This window comes from Cibotium barometz, chromosome 53, assembly GCF_041138505.1.
Source record: "Cibotium barometz isolate CiBa-2024 chromosome 53, ASM4113850v1, whole genome shotgun sequence".
In the NCBI taxonomy this organism is placed as follows: Eukaryota; Viridiplantae; Streptophyta; class Polypodiopsida; order Cyatheales; family Cibotiaceae; genus Cibotium; species Cibotium barometz.
The window spans coordinates 13,318,474-13,340,756 of NC_141098.1; the positions used below are offsets into that span (position 1 = coordinate 13,318,474).

The 22,283-nt window shown below is 41.7% G+C and overlaps 1 protein-coding gene across 1 annotated transcript; it reads right to left on the reverse strand.

Annotated features, from left to right (window-relative positions):
• Positions 1–2,265: 2,265 nt before the first annotated feature.
• LOC147608313 (F-actin-capping protein subunit alpha-like) lies at positions 2,266–17,820 on the reverse strand. Its single transcript, XM_086788892.1, has 10 exons — positions 17,633–17,820; positions 15,439–15,554; positions 15,095–15,184; positions 14,730–14,794; positions 14,412–14,570; positions 14,125–14,203; positions 3,714–3,791; positions 2,832–2,906; positions 2,692–2,727; positions 2,266–2,603 (listed from the first exon to the last, which is right to left on the reverse strand). The coding sequence occupies exons 1-10, from the start codon at positions 17,742–17,744 to the stop codon at positions 2,499–2,501; spliced, it is 915 nt and encodes a 304-aa protein (XP_086645018.1). The 5' UTR covers positions 17,745–17,820; the 3' UTR covers positions 2,266–2,498.
• Between the last annotated feature and the right edge of the window lie 4,463 nt (positions 17,821–22,283).

Consider the following 22,283-nt stretch of genomic DNA (forward strand, 5'->3'; position numbering starts at 1 on the left):
GTAATGTTCTTCACCAATCCCCACATAGATTTTCCTTCATCAAGTGAAACTTTATCTTCATTTGCCAAGCAAGGAAACCTTGGCCATTAAACTTGTCAATGAACATGTGAGGGCTCATAAATAAAAGATTCACTTCATGTGTCGAAAAATTAGGGTTTTTCAAAATTTAGGACTTTTTAAAAATGATGCTATAGGAGACTGTATAACACTTGATATATATGCCCTTAATTTTGAAAAAAGATGAACGATTTGGGATTAATGCTCTGATTAAGTTGGATTTGCAAAAGATTTGAAATTAAGGCTCTCATTAAGTTGGATTTGCAAAATTTTTAAAAATCCCAATTCTTTACACTTGCAAAGACTCCAATTAGATGAATTTTATCGAGTTTCTAGAATGCCCCAAATTTGTTTGATGATATGTCTACTACTATCATCCTTGACGGCTAAGTGGAGAGCGGTGAAGGAGACGGAGGTGCTCATAGATGCACAGGCGACAAAGAAGAACAGCTCACGATGGCTTGGACTGGACAGTTGTTACAGATCGATGTGGAATAGTGGTTAAACAGTGGCTAAACGTGGCTAAGCAGAAGCGACAGCTCACGTCACAACGCTGACTGGGCATAGTTGCTGATTGGAGCAGTCGACATATGGACAAGTAGTAATGGTCGAGTAGCGAGCTATAACAGGGCGTGTGAGACGAACCAAAGACGTGGCAATTGAAGCTGATTGGGAAGCTCATGACAGCCAGGCGAATAGACAAGCGAAGGCAGCGCTGATTAGGGGCCAACATTGAGTTGGATGCAAGGACCGTTTTGACGCTTTCTCAGAGTGCGACGGGGGCTCGTATAGCAAGTACCCGCTCTGATACCAAATGTTGAAAAGCTATGGAAGGTCAAAGAGGAGCCATGGCTATGGAGTGTAAACAACAAACAATGAAAGAGAGTTAGAGATAGAAGACAAGGCTAGAGAGAGATTAAAGTACATGATTGAATGATGTGACTATTGCTTGATTGATTCAATTAAGTACAAGTGCCTTTATAGGTGACAAACGTTGCCCCAATGTCAAAATACAAATAAATGTCTAGATATTATTTATACCCCCTCTTAAACACGTAACACCTTGATTCCCAACTGTGTGTGTGTGTCTTGTGTGTGTGTGTGTGTGTGTGTGTGTGTGAGAGTGAGAGAGAGAGAGAGAGAGAGAGACAGAGAGAGAGAGAGAGAGAGAGAGCAACTTTGCAAGCAAAAGCTGTAGATATTCTAGGTTGGGATAAGTTCTCCACCAAGTCAAGCTCTCAAGATTACACTCTTTGGAATCATAACCTTCGGGGTCAAAAACCCAAAATTGTCCTCATTACTTTCATGATAAGGTTGGGTATAAAGGCCATAAGTTAACTAGTAACCTTCATGGTGAAAAACTAGGCGATTGTCCTGACTACTTTCTATGTTCATTTATGAATGTTCTTATTTTAATAGGAGAATAGTACCCTTGCCAAACCCACTTAACTGTAGCTACCAAGCTGATCTTGCACCCACCACACATCCTTACAAAAGTTAACAGGAAACCAACACCAATATGTAGGGGGGTAGCTCTCTTCTTCTCCTGATAACAAAAACACGCCCTTTCAAAAAACATACTAGTCCAAGAAGCCTTGCCCTTAAATTCTTGCAACTGGTATGGTTGCTATGTTCCCAAGGAAAGGAAAGCGTTGAGTGTAAATAAATTGCCATGATGGATCGAACACCCTGTTTTATGTGTTTTCTCTGCTTAATTATATCCATATCGTATGAAACTTTCATGCAATAATTATGTTCAAATTTAGCATTGTACAAGACTATGATACAGTACCTAGGATTGGTCATTGACAATTTGTTTAAGAAACATAGCCTTCCTGATGCAATGCAATGATGCCTAGGTCAAAGTGACAGAGGAGGATGGATGAACAAATCTCGGCTTTCAATGATCAGAACTAAGTGGCAGTTGCAAGATAAGAAAGAATCTACTTAAGAATTATAGATGGGAACCTTGATTAATTTAGTACTGGACGACTCCACTCATGAAAGCACAACGAGCAAACCAACTCGATGAGCAACAAAATTTGATTGCTCTTCGCAATCCATTGAAAGGGCATATAACTGCTATAATATTCCATCCAAGACCCTTCCCACTAAAACCAAGCCCTCCACAATTCTCATCACACAAAAATAAGATATTTTGAAGCAGTTCATTCCATGCACGAGAGAGTTCAGTGTGCCCACCAAATGGAGAAGAAACCACAAGCATTTCCATTGAAAAATACACACACAAAAAGGGAGGATTTTCTACACCACAGCCATAGTAGCTGTGTTAAGTACCACAAAAAAGGAGCAGTCATTAGAAAGTTGAAAATTTGAGAGAAACCGCTCCAGTCCTCCGAAGAGAGCTCGGATCTATACACAAACAAACCACGACATCCATATTCATGCCACCCTCACAACTGATAAGTATCACATCCACCTTACTTAATACTCATTTCGCGAGTAATCTCTCTCGTCATGCTGAGTTGATGTGCATTTCCCCATGGGAAGAGTGTTCTTGTGACTGGAAGCTTCCTCCGAAGCTCCTGTATGCATGGATTGACCTTTGCATCAGACCCTTAAAACTTTTTTTAAAAACTAAGCTTTGAAATGGGGAAACTTGCAATCACAAACCTTAAAAGTGTTGTCCGAGAGTTTTGAATAAGAATCCTGCCCAAAAAAGTGATGCATCTGGTTGGATGGAGGACCAAAAGGAAAACACTCAAAGCCTTTGGAATGTTTAGAACATGCATACCAACTATTCGTCATCCCACCTCTAAGCAAGCCAGGTATTCTGATTCGTGATGCTGGATAATATTTGCCACAGCAAGCGCAATTTCTGGCGGACCCTGCCTCAGCACCAAATTACATTGTAAACAGCGAAGTAATGTGTTTGTAATACAGAGAACCAGAATGTGAATTAAGTCTGTCAATAACAATATCTAGATGGCCAAAAATCAAAGACTTTGAAGAGGGAGAGGAGCATTGTGGGCCAGGGCACGGGGAGGTGGGGGTATGGTTATACATGAAAGGTACCACAAGGTGAACGACCAGCTATTTCCGTGGCCATCATAAATTACTTTTTGTTTTGAATTGAGAGAGAGAGAGAGAGAGACGTAATGGCCAAGCCAGCCGACCACATGTGGCACAACCCAGGTGCAAGCAATGGGGACTGCAACTGAGATCTCTTGTTTTTTTTTGTCTGTGTGTGTGTGTTGGGGGGAGAGAGAGAGAGAGAGAGAGAGAGAGTGTGTTCTTGTAATGTCATAGCCAGCAGTCACATATGATCCATATGACGACACTACAGGAATGGGACTTGGATTTGGACTTGAACTTGGAATTGGAATCTATTGGTTAGGAGCCCAATGCATAAAGTGCTACTACACCAGCAGTCCACACCACACACAAAGTTGAAATAATCCTTTATCATCATAGCCAAGCCAGCTGATCTTGTTTTTTTTTTTTTTTGGGCGCGGGGGGGGGGGGGGGGGGAGATGAGATTAATCTTTTCATGTCAGAGCCAAGCCAACCGACCACAAATGAACCATAACCGCACCAAAGTGCAGGAATGGAGTCTTGAAATCGGACCTCTTGGTTAAGACACAAAGATGTGCAGTCTTAATTATGTTGATCAATTCAAAAACACAAGAAAATACCTGAAGGATTGTGGCGTCCTTGCATTCATAGGCAGTATCTAGTTGGACATTCCCTTCTTCAAAATAATGTGCTGAAACCTTCAAGGGCACAAAAAGTTTAGTGCTGTAGGACGTGTCATTAAGGTTTGAAGAGTTTAGCCTAATGTACATATGATCAAAACAACGGGTTATCGAGGATTTAAAAAACTAGAGAATTTTTCTGCTTTCTAATGTAGAGAGAATATAGATTCTCCTTCATGGCCTTAAGATTTTTAAATACCACACATACTTGGGGATAAAACAGGCATGTGTATGCACATGAACACATTTAAGCCAGTATCTCAAGCAGTCAACATTTTGCAAAACTCTTAAAGTCCTAGCTGTCAGCACATTGTGGTAATTGGTAGATTGAAAGGCCCACTAGAGACCTCATGAAATAAAATTCGAAACCTTACGTTACGACTTTGTTTATCCAGGCAAACCCCATTGTCACATGCCATGCATTCAGGCATGTGCCATGATTACTGAAGCAGTGTACATGGTAGATTAGTGGGATCACAGGGTACTGTGAGCGCTATCCGTATACAGGGACAAGGTGTCAAATCCCCACCGGATCTCCTCGTGATCATACTGGTACGAGACTCGAATCCTGCAAACAAACAAACAAACAACAAGGGGGTGCAGGCCTGACTCACCTCCCAACCAGGACAGCCGTGGACAAGCCCACAATCTTGGCTGTCCCCACCGAGCCACGAGCTGAGCTAACTAGGTTGACATACCGACCAATCTCCTCTTCGCGACGTTCCATACCGCCACGAAGCTACCCTCACGGGCCTCGAGATTGCTGCCAGCCTCGACTGCGTACAGCAGGTGCACGTCTGCACTAGATCTAGGTGGCAACTGTCCCAATTTCGAGGCGCACTCCAGGAGGGTACGCAAATCATCGGTGGGCTTCTGCCTTTGGCTCCAAGACCATAGAGCTCTCACAAACTCGCGAGACTATATATATCCCAATAACTAACCTTGGCCACCCTTTTATAGGCTCTTGGCTGGTCATCGGGCGTCCACAGTTGGGCACCCGCTCGTCCGTACTTGGGTGCCCGCCCGTTAGTCTATCCCTAACTCAGCTCGTCAATCAGCCTACCTAGCTCCAAGCTTCCCCAAACCTCGAAGCTAGTCTTGCGTGCGTGTAGCACACGGTAGATACACACTGTGCACATGACATACTCCCCTTCCTCTAAGAGCTCACTCCTAAGCTCACTAAAAAGCCAGGGTAATCTCTCTGAAGAGTAGTCAATGTCTCCCATGTAGCGTCCTCCTCAACACGATCCTTCCACTTGATCTTGTATTCCGTGATAAGCGTATTACGCTGTCACGTGCACACCAGTCAGGTGTACAGTGACATGGCATCATTATGGCTTCATTAGCATCATCAGTAGTCATCAGGCATTTAATCAGCATTTTACAGGCATTTTTCAAGTATTTATGGCAGCCGACTACCATTTATGGTATTTTATTAGCATGTTATGGGAGATATGAGCTGGCCGACTGCAGTCCATCTGGCCGACCAGCAGCCTCTCACCATATATATTCAAGCGCCTCATCCATTCAGTCATCACGGGATCATCAGAGTGAAGCGCATCCTTCATCTGGATCAGCAGCGTTTCAGCATATCTCCATCAGCATAGTCAGTTAACGCATCATCATCAGCATCATATTCAGCAAAACACAGCAGCATACAGTCCAGAATCAGCCATTCAGGTCTGCGTTTTCATCATTCATCAGTATTCAGCATCTGTTCCCTAAGCCTCCCTTCAGCGTTTCCCTCCAGGAGACAAGGGAAAGAGTGGACAGCAGTTCAGCCCGCATATTCAGCATATAGGCAGCATATTCAGCATTACAAATCCATTTGGATCATCATTGTAACATCATTCATTCATCTAATATAGCTGCATTGCATTGACACATATCTGTTTGTCTCTTAAACATCATTAAGTGCAGTTAAGTATAGACTAAGGTTGTGATTACTACGGTCTTAACCTCCCACATGTCACATTGGTATCAGAGCGTTACAGGGTAACCAGCCTTAGATCATGTTTAGTTCATCAGTCATTCAGTCAGTCATCAGTTTTATCGCTTCCGCACAGTTAAACCCAGTTCTCAAAATTTTGCAAGCCACCCTTAGGGATTTTCCCTTAGGTCTGCATCAGTAACCCATCCATCTGCATACTTGCACAGCATATAGGGTTGCACATGGCTTGCACAGTAGTCATCTTAGCAGTCATCTTAGCAGTCATCTTAGCAGTCAGCCTTGCATACATGTTACCCATGAACTCTCAGGGAAGAAGGACATCCATCATCAAAGGAGCACATAAGTTTTGGCTTCAACTGGCAGCAGCAGGGAGTTTCTCTTCCACAGAAGACGGAAGTTTGCTCCAACATCGCCTCAGGAGGTTCAGAGCTTCAGGTACGACGGAGATGGTAGGTGAAAGGTTTCCAGGAACAGGTCAGGGGTGACTCAGGTATTTGCCATTCAGTTCCCGCAGTACATAGCGTCTTGGCTCAAGGATTTCACTCCTGCAGACGGCCTCAGTCCCAGCAGAAGACAGAAGGGGGCAGTGGTTCGGAGGAGAAGGATCGCAGAAGAGTCTAAGGTTGCCAGGTTTATCACCCAGCAACAGTTTAGCAGCGGGGAATGTCACGTGCACACCAGTCGGGTGTACAGTGACATGGCATCATTATGGCTTCATTAGCATCATCAGTAGTCATCAGGCATTTAATCAGCATTTTACAGGCATTTTTCAGGTATTTATGGCAGCCGACTACCATTTATGGTATTTTATTAGCATGTTATGGGAGATATGAGCTGGCCGACTGCAGTCCATCTGGCCGACCAGCAGCCTCTCACCCATATATATTCAGGCGCCTCATCCATTCAGTCATCAGGGGATCATCAGAGTGAAGCGCATCCTTCATCTGGATCAGCAGCGTTTCAACATATCTCCATCAACATAGTCAGTTAACGCATCATCATCAGCATCATATTCAGCAAAACGCAGCAGCATACAGTCCAGAATCAGCCATTCAGGTCTGCGTTTTCATCATTCATCAGTATTCAGCATCTGTTCCCTAAGCCTCCCTTCAGCGTTTCCCTCCAAGAGACAAGGGAAAGAGTGGACAGCAGTTCAGCCCGCATATTCAGCATATAGGCAGCATATTCAGCATTACAGATCCATTTGGATCATCATTGTAACATCATTCATTCATCTAATATAGCTGCATTGCATTGACACATATCTGTTTGTCTCTTAAACATCATTAAGTGCAGTTAAGTATAGACTAAGGTTGTGATTACTACGGTCTTAACCTCCCACATGTCACATACGCAATCTTCTTTCACGAAATCCAAGAATCTTTTCAGGTTCGTGCGGAACAAATGTCATGTCCTCGACATCTATAATTTCTTGAGAAGTAACTAACTGATCTGTTCCACCCAGTACTTTCTTAAGTCTACTGACATGAAATACAGGATGAACTTTCACATGAGAAGACAAATCCAATTCATGTGCAACTGAACCAATCCTTCGTGTAATACGAAATGGTCCACGATATCTAGGGGATAATTTCGGAGATCGACCTGTCCGTAAAGTCTCGGAATCTTTCGGAACTCGCAAATACACCATCGTTCCTTCAGAGAACTCTCTGGGTGAACGATGTCTATTAGAATAAAATCTGTCTCGGTCTTGAGCACTTCTAATAGATTCCTTCGCAACTTGTAACATTTCCTGCATATCTTGCAAAAAATTACGTGCTGCATCATGCTGAAGTCCTGAGAATCCTAATGTAACAGGTGATCTAGGTTGAAAACCATACATAAGCATGAAAGGACTAAAACCTGTACTCGTATGCTTAGTACTGTTATATGCAAATTCTAACATAGGAAGATAATCCTCCCATGAACTCTGTCTTTTGGATACATATGCTCGAAGCATATCCTCCAAAATCTGATTCACTCTTTCAGTCTGGCCATCAGATTGAAGATGATCAGAGGAACTCAAATTCAAAGTTGTTTCCAACTTCTCAAAAACAAGTTTTCAAAAATCACTCGTAAACTTAGAGTCCCTATCACTGACTATGTCTTGCGATAACCCGTACAGTCTAAACAATTGCTTGATAAACTGCCGTGCTAATTGCGTAGCTGTAATAGTCTTCCGGGTCAGTAAAAATCTAGCCATTTTTGTCAAGCGATCTACCACAACCCAAATAGAATCGTGGCCTTGATGTGTTCTTGGCAATCCGGTAATAAAATCCATGGAAATACTTTCCCATTTAGTACCTGGGATTTGCAAAGGATGCAACAACCCAACCTGTCTAAAGCGTTCAGCTTTATTTGGCTGACAAATTTGACACTTGAGAACATAATCTTCTACATACCCTTCCATCTTTGGCCAATAAAAAGTGTGTTTCACTAACGATAGTGTCCTGTGTACCCCAGGGTGTCCAGCAGAAGGGACGTCATGACACTCCTTAAGAATCTTGGACCTAATGTCCGAGATCTGTGGTACACAAATTTTGTCATTACGGAACAGTAAACCATTCCAAATCATCCACTGGCCTTCTGCAGCCTGAATGGTAGACTGCTCAGTCATTGAGTCTTGGTCAATCAATGAGCTCCCGTCCTGGATCTTCTGCCAAAATGGACCAAAATAACTATCAGTCCTGCAAAGCCCTCTCAATGACTGAAATAAGTCAGTAGAAATCTCGGTGAACGACAAAGAATTCACCTCTCTAATTCGACTAAGCGCATCTGCAACACTATTCATGGACTCTTTACGATAACGGATCTCAAAATCAAAATCTTGCATTAACTCCGCCCAACGAGCTTTCCTTCCTCTCAAATCATCCACATCACACACATGCTTGATTCAATACCACAAACTTGGAGCCATATAAATAATGTCTCCAAACCTTGAGAGCATGAATCACAGCATAAAGCTCCTTCTCAAGGGTTGGCCAACGAGATTGAGCGTCGTCTAGCTTTTTACTTTCAAAAGCAACCGGTCTACCATCTTGAAATAGAGCAACCCCGATAGCATAGTCACTGGCATCAATTTCAAGAGCATAAGACCGACTAGGATCAGGTAATGCTAGGATAGGTGCTTCCTTGACTTTATCTTTCAAAAGTCTAAAGGCCATATCCAAATCGTTATTCCAAGTGATAGGCTGATTTGACTTACGTCCACGACCTTTCAATAAGTCGATCATCGGTAGTGTGAGCTGAGAGTACTCCCGCACAGATTTTCGAAGAAAAACCCTGTACTCTGATGATGCGCCGCCTGCAGCTATACAGGACTGGACTGTACCTGTCTGTACCTGCTGGATAGAGCTATCAATACTCGCATGTACCTGTCCGTACAAGTCAACTTTTGTAGCCGCCGCCTGTACCAACTATACGGGTCTACACTGTACCCGTCTATACCTGCTGGATAGAGCTGTCCCTGTCAGCCTGCACCTGTCCGTACAGGTCTGCGTTGTCCTTGTCAGCCTGCACCTGTCCGTACAGGTTTACGCCTACAGCTACTGCCTGTATCCTGGTGATGCACTGCAGCCGCCTGTGCCAGTAACGTGCAGCTGCCACCGCCTGTACTGGTCGCCTACACCGCCTGTACCAGCCGCCAACCAACCTGCAGCCGCTGTTCTATACGGCCTGCTGTCTTGTACGGCTACTCTCCACGCAACCAATCCGCCTGTGTTTCCCTTCTCCTCCACGCAGCCAGCTTGCACGACCCCGTGTACCTCCAAAAGTGAAGTGGCCCTCCTTCCATAAATATCTTAGGCTCCTTTTTAAAATTCATTAAAGTTTTCTAAGGGCCACTTATGCCTAGGGACCACCCAAGGTTAAAACATTATAAATAATAAATCCCTTGGTCCCTCTTCACACTTGGGGATGTCCACACATATTACTATTTGTCCGGGCACCCAAGTATGAATCATTAAATATTTATCTTGCTCACCAACCACCATGCTGACACTCATGCTGTTCAACTTTCACAGGGTCATGACACCTGCTAACCGGTCAATCAGGTCATCTGATCTAGGAAGAGGATAACGATTCTTAATGGTCAGCTTGTTCAATCTCTTGTAATCTATACACATTCTCCAGGTATTGTCCTTCTTTCTCCTAAGCAACACAGGTGCACCCCAAGGTGATTTACTTGGACGGATCTGGCCCATCTTTAAATAATCTTCAAGTTGTTTAGCCAATTCATCTTCCTCAGCTTGGCTCATCCGGTAAGGTGGAATACTGACAGGATGAGCACCAGGAATCAAGTCAATACGATGATCTACTGCCCGTTCAGGTGGTAAACCCGATGGCAGTTCCTTAGGAAATACGTCTTGAAACGAATCAAGTATCTTCTGTAATTCTTTGCTTTCAAACACACTTAATTCATTTACATCCAAGAAGGGAATGAGAAAGGAAGAAAGTGGAATCAATACACAATGGAAAGCGGTATACAAAGAAGAATCCATTATATTTTCGAAATCAATTGTATTTACAAGAGGTCCCTGAGAGGGATGAATACAATCACCTAAAATACTATACTTGGTGTCCCTATGCTGAAAAGAAAAAATATGACGAGACCAATCTATCTGGACTTGAAGAGTCTTAAACCACTCAATCTCTAATAACAAGTCTACATTTTCTAGGTGCATTACATAGCATTCCATAGTATCTTTGTAGTCCTGAATCTGGATTGGAAGCATCTCCACCTTTCGATCCCATACTTGCCTTCCCGCAGGTAAGCGTACCTCATAGGTATGATCGCTGGGAGTCGTATCAAGACTCAATTTCTGCACTTGTAGTTAACAAAGTTGTGTGAGCTGCCAGGTTCTAGAAGAATGTGAATCTTATGGCCATTCACTTCTCCATTAACTGCAAGCGAAATACTTTAGAATTGAGCAGACAATGAGAACAAGTACTAGGGCGAGAAAGTACAGTAACTGACGTACCTGTCAAAGACAACTAGTTAGCTGCCTTTGGCTTGGGTCTTGCGTTTGTCTTGGCGCTCTTTTGCTTTGGGCACTCGTTACGCATGTATCCTTTTTCTTCGCAGATAAAACATCATCCTTCCTTCTTGAACTTTAAAGCCCTAGAGAGTCGTTTCTTCTTCGCTGGTGTCGAACTTGAATTCTTCAAGGGTTGGTCCGAAGACTTGCCTTCAATCGTGTTAGCCATAGGTGCGGAGAACTTTCTTTCATGCTTATTCCCCTGCTCGATAACGGGTTTCGACTTGGAAGAGACCATTGTATCATCATAGATACGAGTTGAATGAATGGCCTCGTCTAATGTTTTGCATTTGTTATTTTTAACTTGTAAACGATATGAGTCTGGTAAACTAGCTACGAAGAACCCCAAAAGAGTAGTGGGATCCATCTTTGTAGCTTTCATTTGCAAGTCCCTAAACTTCTGGAGGTAGACCTCATAAGTGAGGTGCTACGAGGTCATGGTCAAAGCTGAAAATCGGGCAACAACATCATAATCATCCTCTTTCTTGAGGAATTCCTTCTTGAAGATGTCTTCGAATTGTGTCCAAGTCGTTGGCTTAGGGTTGAGTTCCTTCCACCAAAGCAAAGCTTTGCCGGACAGGAAACCTGCTGCTAACTGGATCTTTTTTCCATCATCATATGGATGAAACTGAAAGTGAAACTTGCCACTTATGTAGCCAAGTGTCCACGATCTCCTTGGTGCGCTGCTTTTGCTCGCCCCCGAACGGTTCCGGAGTAATGTTGGGTCCCATATAGCAGAAGCCAAGGTATCCATACCCCATAGAGTAGAGAGGATAGTGGTCAAAAGAGCGATGGAGTTTTGCAAAGCTTGCATCTAGATTAGGATTTGTGCCTGACGTTCCAACGAAGAAGCTTCGAGAGCTACTTTGAACTCTTGGAAATCTGATTTTGACACACAATCGTCAAAAAGATCGGCATCGATATCTTCCGTAGCCGACAAGCCTTCGCGTTCAACAAGGAGCTCCAACTCTGATTCTTGGGTCGACATCGTGAAGAGGGTAAGTGGAGAGAAAATTCGATCGTTGCACAATAAAAGTGCGAGGGAACTTGAGAGCTTGAAAACTTGAGAGATGTGTGGTAAGAAGCCCACTTAAGGGGTTTATATAGCTAGCTCCAAAAGCTTCTTGAGCTTTTGCTTTTGTGTTTATATATATATATATATATATATATATATATATATATTCTATTCTCTTAAAAAAATAAAACACCTTTAACCTTGGAGAGAGTTTTTTAACTTTTAAATTAAACTAAAAAAATCAAAAGCACCTAAGACTTTTGTGTTTTTTTTCTCCTTCCCTCCCGGATTAGCGCCGTCGATTGATGCAGCCATCGCCATCTTTGCTGCCGGCTTGCTTTCCAGCGTCTGCGCCAGCCTCGCGTAGGTCTGGCCACAAGCGGCGTGGGCCTAGGCGCCCGCCTCGCTTGGCTTGGGCGCCTGCCTGGCCTGGCCTAGGCGCCTGCGCTAGACTGCGTAGGCCTAGCTGGCCAGGCCTAGGCGCCCGCCAACCTGCTGGCCGCCTGGGTAGGCCTGGCCACCTGGCTGCGTAGGCCTAGGCGCCCGCCAGCCTGCTGGTCGCCTGGCCGCCTACTCACTTGCGCCTACAACAAGTACATCAGCACCCGGCCAGTAGTACAAACGACACACAGCAACCAGCAAAGCTCTCTCTCGCTCTCTCTTACGCGTTCAACCAAAAAGCATCGTGCTTTTCGTTTTTTTCTGTTTTCTCACTACTGAAACTATTTATTCAGTTCAAAGCCATCTTTCCTCTTCTTTGCAAAGCAAACGACCCTTCTTAGACTACCATCCCCATCAACATGGGTTTCTTTGATGAAAAAAAAACACATACTGAATCTGAAAACAGCAGTATGCACAGAAAAAACAGCAAGCTTTTTTAACATACCTTTCTTCGACCTCCTCTACTCTACCTACCGACTTGCTCGTTCACGAGGCATGCTCTGATACCATTGTCAAATCCCCACCGGATCTCCTCGTGATCGTACTAGTACGAGACTCAAATCCTGCAAACAAACAAACAAACAACAAGGGGGTGCAGGCCTGACTCACCTCCCAACCATGACAGCCGTGGGCAAGCCCACAGTCTTGGCTGTCCCCACCGAGCCACGAGCTGAGCTAACTAGGTTGACGTACCGACCAATCTCCTCTTCGCGACGTCCCATACCGCCACAAAGCTACCCTCACGGGCCTCGAGATCACTGCCGGCCTCGGCGGTGTAAAGCAGGTGCATGTCTGCACTAGATCCAAGCTCCAAGACCATAGAGCTCTCACAAACTCGCGAGACTCTATATATCCCAATAACTAACCTTGGCCACCCTTTTATAGGCTCTTGGCCGGTCATCGGGCGTCCACACTTGGACGCCCGCCCGTCCATACTTGGATGGCCGCCCATTAGTCTATCCCTAACTCAGCTCGTCAATCAGCCTGCCTAGCTCCAAGCTTCCCCAAACCTCGAAGCTAGTCTTGCGTGCATGTAGCACACGGTAGATACACACTGTGCACATGACACAAGGCCATCGTGTATATTCAGGCAATCGTGCAATAGCGTAGCTTAGGTGCATGCCAAGGAACCCAGGCAGTAACAAAGGAACAGAACTGAGACAGCTCTTTTAAAACAAGAACCAGCAGCACTGTGCACTAATTTAGGGGCAGTTCTGACAGGCTTCAAGCAGCACTAGATAACATCATACCAGCATTGGCAGGGCGCACCCTGGCCAGAGGGTGAGAATAGGTTTTGTGTTTTTTTTTTGGGGGGGGGGGGGGGGGGGAGGGGAGGGGAGGGGAGGGGGAGGGGGAGGGGGAGGGGGTATATTAGGTATTATTTCTGTGTGCCCCTATTGCTGGCCGGTCAGCAGTAAGGGGTGGGGAAATTGCCATAAAGAGCCCCTTTCTCCGTCAACATCCTCTTGAGCTCTCAGCCTTGTTTGAAGAGAAAAGTGCAGACCCAGCCCTGAAATCAAGTGAAGAAGTCAGAGGTCTTTAGAGACTCCAGCTCAGCAAAGTAAATTAAGCTTCATCTGCACAGTTCCTGCCACCTGGCCTTGTAAAGCTGCAATAGGGCCAACAGTTCAAAACCCCCCTTCGTGCTTCCTTGGCGGTATCGCCTACGGGTGGATAATTAAGCACCTACGGACGGTGAAAAATCGGTAACTACCAGTCGGGAAAAAAAATAGCTGCAAGCACTAAGAGCACGAAGAGAGGTAACAATCTCATCTATTACATCCGTTCAGCCTTTGCACTTGACATTCTCATACAAAAAAGGTAAATACTCTGAGATAAAGGGGTGGGAGGGAAAAGAGCGAAGAGAAGAGGAAGAGGAAGGGGAGGGGAGTTGGGACTTACACCTACCTTTATGTGGCCTTTCAGCTCCACTGTCTGCAAGTCCCCATGTAACTGAATTTTCCAAACCGAACGCCATCGTCCATTGCTGTAATACCCCCCCGCCCCCCGGCCCAAAAAAAAAAAAAAGCTTGAGCACAAATAGAACCCCTACAAAACATCCCCCGCCCTGTAGCCAAATGGTTAGGGGGTCAAAATCCCATGCAGAGTGATGCGTTGAATAAAGTGACGGACTAAATAAACCCTCTCAAAAAAAGAGCCCCTACAAAATAATAAAGGTTTTGTGTTGTAGGTACCAAAAGTTTTTTGGGCTCAATTTGGCAGAAGAAATTGCCACCGTGAGCTCAAATGTTTGCACGTCCTCAGAATCCTTTCCATGTGTGGCATAGGCGGCACAATGTCCTCTTGGAAATGCTTCCTCGACGTATCGCATCACTTCTGCATCAACAGCAGCACTGCAAAATTTCCAAAAATGTATACACACAGACTGCACTTTCAAAAAGTTATTCTTCCCTTGCACACCCAAGATATGAACAGCCAATAACTACACAAAAAGTTTGCAAAGCCATAATATAAGAGATAATGGACTCATCAGAAGCATATAGAAAACCCACCGATATTCCTCTACATAAGCGGATGGCAATTCATTGTCAGTTGCAGGTCTCACTCCTGAACAAACCTGCAACAAGTGGAACAGAAGCGTAAATGACTTGGGAACATTCAGAAGCTCACCAAAGACGTCTCATATATCCATTTACACAAAAGCACAAAACCCTCTCTGTGACTACACATAAAGAGACTGCTTGTGAGGGGGGGCTGCACAAGAGGCTTGCCCGTCCAATCCACAAGCCCATCATATGGATGGGGATTTTTCTGTATCCAGCCTAACCTAGTCAATCCTTGATTGTTGTAAGCACTTTTATGGGAACCTTCATAATTAAGGATACCTTACAAAAAAGTATGGGAGCTTGGAGCTTGCCTGATTGATGTGATCCACAGTGGCGACCTGAGCCGTTCGCAAGTCAATAAAATGATCAGCATCGATTTCCCCATACTGAGATACAAGGACCTGTACCAGCCAAATCTACCTGCAAATCAGAGAATTCCAACCTCAGAAGTCCATGAATCCCATGCAGCATGTTGCTAACCACAACCACAAGGTTATCATGACCAACCGGAAAGGAGGAGCCAACACACTCGCATGAACACACACTCAAAATACTTGAAAGTGAAAGCTACACTTCAATCCACATCCATGAAGGCATAGCTGACATGAGAGCATGGTATGCAAAAAAGAACAAATGAAACAGCAAGCTAATGTACCTGGCCACTCCCATCTGACATCTCAATAGAGAGCATTTGCTCCTTATTGTACAGAGGAAAAGCCTCCCGAGCAGCTGCTTGGAAGAGAACTTCATTTGAAAGCACCCCTTGCAAATCTACATCATTAAGGCATTCAGAAAATGTTAGAACCAACTACTATAGTATGAGGCTTTAATCATACCCAAAAAAAGAGGTTCAAAAAGCATATTACACATTCAGAATGCATTCGACCATTGTGCATGCCCCTAGTGTGTGTATATGTCTAAAAAATTGAGTAACTATACACACATATATATATGTATGTCCGGCAGTCAATAACTACCATAGGCCTCATACCTTCATACCCAATTTAAGCCTTTCCAGGACCTTCTAATAGGTCTACTTGCCATTAAGTTTTGAAGCATTCTACAAGGAACAAAGGCACCTAGATTTAAAATATGACTTCCATCATCTATGCTCACAAATGAAGAATGCAGCAGAAGCCAAAAAAAAAAAAAAAAAAAACAGCTAGAGCTTAGACAAAGACTAGCTCATAGGTATGTATGTTTTACAATTTTGATGTAACCTTTGTTTTCATTAGCATTATAGAGGTTTTAAACACGTATTTGTAAGATATACCTAGATGAATCCAGGAACATGCCCAAATTCACCTTATAAGAAAGTGCAATTTATAACCTCATGGTAGTCATCCACAAGACAATAAACCTCATGGTACCATAGATGATGAAAGTCATCATTTAAATCTAAGCGCCTTTGTTCCTTGTAGAATGTCTCAACTTGATGGCAAGTAGACCTATGAGAAGGTCCTGGAAATTGTTCTCATTAACATTATAGAGGTTTTAAACACGTATTTGTTAGATGGCTGGTGTCATTATGCCATTCACAGGATTCCTAAGACACCACCTAAAACAATGCATTGAAGGGACCTGGTTTGTGAGACATGCATGTACACAAGATCTATGAGAGAGAAGGGTATTAATGTGTGGGAGATAAATGTGTGCCCTCGATGGCTCGGCTACCCATTTGGAAAGATGCACCCAATTGAATTTTTTGGTATTACATTATTTGAAATAAGTTTTTGTATTGATGTAATTACATGATCGTTTAAAGGTTACTCTCTGCTGACATTTCTCAGCACACCACCACCCCAACATTGTGCTAAATAACAGCTTCCCCACCACAGTTAGGACCCATCGCTCTATCATAATCTTCCTACTTGTTTTCTAGAGTTTTCACAAGACGACTTCATACTGGTAAAGCATTCATCTCCTTCACATGTGAGCAGTAAGCCATGCTTTCTAAAATCTTCATTTCAGACCCACTTACACAAATCTCACAAATAACCCTAGGGCAAGTTACCCTTTAACCTTAAACTAAGATTTTCCAGTATTCTGCCTCAGCGCATCACACCTTACCCCATTGCTAATCCCACTGTCCACAGCAGCACATCCAAACTGAAGGCAACAGTGCAAACAGAGAAGAACTTCCACTGTGCACTTCCAAGCCACAGCTCAATATATATATAATCAAAACAAAACAGCATGCACATGCACTGACATATGATCTCTCATACCCATGGCCTGATCATGAACATTACTGACACATATAAACATGGTGCACAGCCAGTTGCTTGATATCTATACAATCAAATGCTCATCCTGCCACCATCTGTGTACCATGACAATGCCTCCAAATCAAAGAAATACGTATGTACATACATGACTGCATTAGTTCCGAAAACATGACTCCAGCTTCCCCAAGTTTCACATTACACCGAGTTCTGCATTAACTGGTAAACATAGCCCCAGGCTTTTTTATTGCATACACCGAGTTCTGCATTAACTGGGAAACATAGCCCCAACCACATCTTTTTTCTATTTCTACTACATCCAGAAAAGATTTTGTAATATAACAAATAACACTTCCCATAGACTAAAAGCACATTTTTTCTCAAACAAATCCGCGCTGCCATAGGATTGATTACGTTCCCCCCCCCCCCCCCCCCCCCATTTTTTGTTTTCAAAAAAAAATCACAATCCAAGCTTGCCTGAGAAAGAATAACTATCACGACGGTGGTAATAATGAATGGCATGAAAACAGAAATAAAAATGTTGAATAACATGTAAGCTTCGCGTTAAAAAAATCCTCCAACAGAGAAAACCCTAATACACACACACATACATGAACGGCTCACCTTTCGCCACGAATTGAATCTCGCCAGGTGGAGAGTTGAGAAGAAACCACTTCGCCATAGCTATTTTCTGCTCATCAGAGAGTTCCTCGTCATCGCCTTCCTGCCGATCCATGACTGGAAACACCGGGAGACGAAGAGCTTAGTAGCTGTCGATGGCTCTATGACTATGACTATGGCTATGTCCGTGTCCGTGTTTTATTATCAAGAGTACCCAAGTCCCCTGTGTAAACCTTCCCTTTAAGCAAGGACGTTCCCATGTGTAAACTTACCTTTCTCTTTACACCACCTTTTGCTTTTGTTGGTTATTTAGGTGCAGGAGCCTTCACATAGATGTTTATACATGTGAGGAGCGAATAGACTAGCGACGAACACGATGAGTGAGAAGATGCCCCCGGCATCTCTTGTTCTCTAGGCAATATAGTGTAAGTGTCCTCGAGGATAGAGCATCATAAGACAACATGGACCATGCGACCATACTTGTAACATGTTCATTGAAACTATTTCATGTAGCGAGGATTCGTGACTCATAGAAAGAGGAATCAGTTAGGAAATCAAAGCACTTGACACTCGCGCATCTAAAATCATATTATTTATTGCTTTTTTGGAATGACTTCAACGTGTTTAAGCACCTTTAACAACATTGTACCAAGGTTTCCATAAATACAAACATAACAAGAATTTGACACTTGGAAGTTGCCTAGAGACCTAGGAAAACTTTAATTATTTTTCCCCTATTTGAGACATAGATTAGTACCTTAATACTAGTCATTTGGATTGCGCAGTGGAAGGTTTTTATGATTTTATGTAGTACTTTTGTTATCTCATCTTCATCATTTCATATGGAAGGGATGCACCAACATTGACATCACTTTTTTTTGGCTCCACTTTTCTTGCTACTTGATGAACATCTTCATTTATGAAACAAAAACATGGTGTTTTGTGTGGAAAATCATAATGTAGGGTTACACTCTTGAGTGGAAAAATCTACTTCTTCATACTTTTCTTTACTTCAAAGTTTATTATATAGAGAGCATGAGTTGGATACATCATAAAAGCCAAGCATGGGTTCCAACAAGAAGAGTCCAAAAAGCAAGGAATATGTCATTTATGCAAGCTAGCTTGCTTTTGCAACCTTATTGATAAAGATCCTTTTAGATTACTACCAATGGCATCGAACTTCTTTGTGCTCTATGTTTTATAATCTTAAAGACAACTCAAAAGTCATAATACAAAAATGTCACATACCTTATCAACAAGGAAATCAAATTAACATATTTTTCTCATGTATAATTCTGATTCAAGGAAAGTATTTATAAAAGGCAACATGAAGTATTTCTCACTCCATTCCAAATCTAATATTTGAAAAATACTCATGCATAAAGGATAATTATGACATGGAAACACAATAAAGAGGAAAAATATAGAATCGCTTCAAATTTAGTTTGCCCTTGACAGTGAGAGTTGTTTCCCCTCTCCATTTTTTTAGTGCACTTTTTGTGATTCTTTTGTCCAATTTCACTTTTTTTCATTACATTACAAGCTTCCCATCCTCAACACCCTTTTTTCTCATGCCTTCTATGTAAACCCTTAAAGCACATGGTAAAGATGTGATTTTTCTCACCATCATTGAAGCTTGTGAGAGCTATAGTGTTTATTTCAAGTCAAGTTGTGATATATAATTTAATCGAGTTGTAACTAACCCGTTATTACATCTCTCTTTTTTCTCTCTCGTAAGTGCATAATGTGAGCATACATTGAAATTAGTCTACTTTATTCTAGCTTTTATAAGAAGATAAGTTGCTTGATTTCTCTCTCAACCACCCTCATTTTTCTTTTGGCAAGAGAGAGAGAGAGAGAGAGAAAGAGAGATTAAAACCATTTTCAAGATGTAAAACACTTAACCCATTTTATGGAAATGGTCATTTACATCTTATGTTGTATCTAAAAAGCCTATGGCCTTATGTCATTGATTAGTCTAGATTATTTCATCATCTTGAAGGATATGTCTTGCCAAATTGAGTATTCTAGTGCACTTGTCAACCTTCTTTAAGCTACACCAAAACATCTGAGGAGCATGGAGTACATCAAAATGTAATTATAAGTGTTTTTGGGATATTAAAGCCTCAACTAGAAGTTTAAATGGCACATGATTTTAAATGATTTTATTTTCAAACTCCCCTTGTTTTTTGTAATGAATGATTTGCAATACTATAAAGTATGCATAGCCTTAAACTATACACTTGGAAAATTAGAATAACATTATTTAAATATGGTAGATCCTTAGTAAGATCATTGTTTTTAAGATGCTTCTTGGCCCATATATGATAAACTCGATTGGTGGCAAGTTGGCACATTTCTTCTTTGAGATTTATTAAATATGGGAGAAAAGTATGTATAAAGCTAGATTGATAGAAAGAACATCAACTTGGATGGGCTCACACTTTAGGATGCTTCTTGGCCCATATATGATAATATCGATAATAAGATTGAGTGGTGGAGAGATGGCACGTTTCTTATTTGAGATATATTAAATCAAGGAGCATGCCCTTTGTTTTGATATTTGAGTAAGGATTTTGTATGTAGCAATTTTATGAGGAACAATTTGTTTGCAACATTCTTCAACAACTATTGCGTATACATAACTAAGTGCATAAAACGGTTAAGGAAGAAAAGAATACATTAATTGTTTTTGTATCGAGTCACTATGTTACTAATCACTTGGTGTCTTGCTAGTTGATATTTTTATGCCATTTTCCTCTTTGAGTACTTACTAAGAGATTGCTCATCTAGTAATTGCAATCCCTTTTGTCTCTTTGTAGATTGATTTCGTATTGTAAAATTCATCATCCATTATGTTTTATCATCACTTTATTATAATCATTAATAGAACATCTCAAAAATATTCATAATCTCACATGTCAAAATGTGCATAATGGCACATCTTAGAAATGTTCATGATCATTATTAGATTGGTGCAACTTGCAATTGGTGAGCTAGTTCCTTCTTAGCTTTAATCCTCACAATTTCTTGCCACATGTCCCAATCTAAGAGATGGGTTCTCCCATAATCTTTACCTCTAAATTATCATGCAACATGTATGCTAAATCATGTACCTTATGCATGCAATTGATCCCCTCTAGCTAATTTTATCATTGGTACTCAAGCCTATAAAACGTAGTGGTCTTTTCAACCTACTTTGAACAAGACTTATGTTTATACTAACATTATTATGCAAGCCTGGATGTTTAATCATGAATGTAGTAATGTCATTTTAAATAATATATAATTGCTTTATACATGAGAGCAATAAACATAAATTGAAAACAATTAAAAAAACTCAAATAGTACATTTTTCACTTTAAACCTCTACTACAAGACCTAACAATAGGTATATACTTTATTACAAGAGCCTGGTAAACATTTTTTTGGAAACCAAGAAACAAGCTTCACTAATACATCTTCCAATGGCCCCCACAAGAAAGTGGGTGTCAATGGATAACCAACTATAATATAGCACTATTGGTTGTATTAGTAAGATCAAAAGTTTAATGTTTAAATGCGCAGGAGGCTAAACCTAAAAACCATTTTTTCTAGTTGTTAATGTAGAATGGGTAAGAGGTGTCTTTTTAAGCTACCAATATATGTTTCTTGCTACTGTGACTAGAACATGTATGGAGTATTGTCTAGTGGTGGATGTAAGCTTGATTCTCATGGCTTTTTTTGGCATTTCTTGCCAACCTTATACATGTCAGAATATAGATGATGGAGTAGATATAACAAGATCAACACCAATAATATATTGTTAAAGAAACATGGATATGCTCATCAACACCTCTATGCACCCTAAATCTAATAATATAAGTTGGTCTTTCTCTTATAGAAAGCTCATTTTATTAAGGCTCACTTAATAGTTTTGGCTCTTTTAGTGAGTTAGGACAAAGCCTACTAGGACTTCAAGATTGAGAGAGATGGGCCTTAGTGAGTTAGGATAAGTTCTACTAGGACTTCAAGATTGAGAGAGAGATGAGACTCAACCCTATTTTCCAACCATGCCCTGAGCTCATTTGATGTATGTATTGTGTTCTAGTTGATAGTTTTGGGTCTCAACCAAGAAGTGAAAGGTTCACTATAATTTTAATGCTACCTTTTAATTGTTGTAGGTTGGTAGAAAGTATGAAGGTTGATAGAAAGGTAATTTTTTTCTTTTCTTTAGTAAAATTTGGGACATGTCGACATAATGTTTTATTCAACACATGCATTCGTTTATAGCTAATAGGATTTGATAAATAATTAATTATTAATATACTCCCTTGCACATATTTTTCCTTAAGGATCTTTCTAGTATCCAAAGAAATTTTGGGAAGTTCCATGCTAAGGAGCAGATTTGAATTTTATTTTATATTGAAGTGGGAGAACTTTCAAATGGATAAGAAGAAAATAGAGATAGACACTACAATATACCTACAATAGAGAAGTTTCAAATGCCTAATCTTATGGTGGGTGTAGCCTAATTAATAACATAATGATGATCCTAGTGACTTAATCAAGCTTGACTCAAGCAGCACAATTAGGGTACAAGATTGACACTTTTACTCATATAGAGGGATGAGAGCAACTTGTGTTTTGTTCACTGCTTGAAAATGACCCTTTT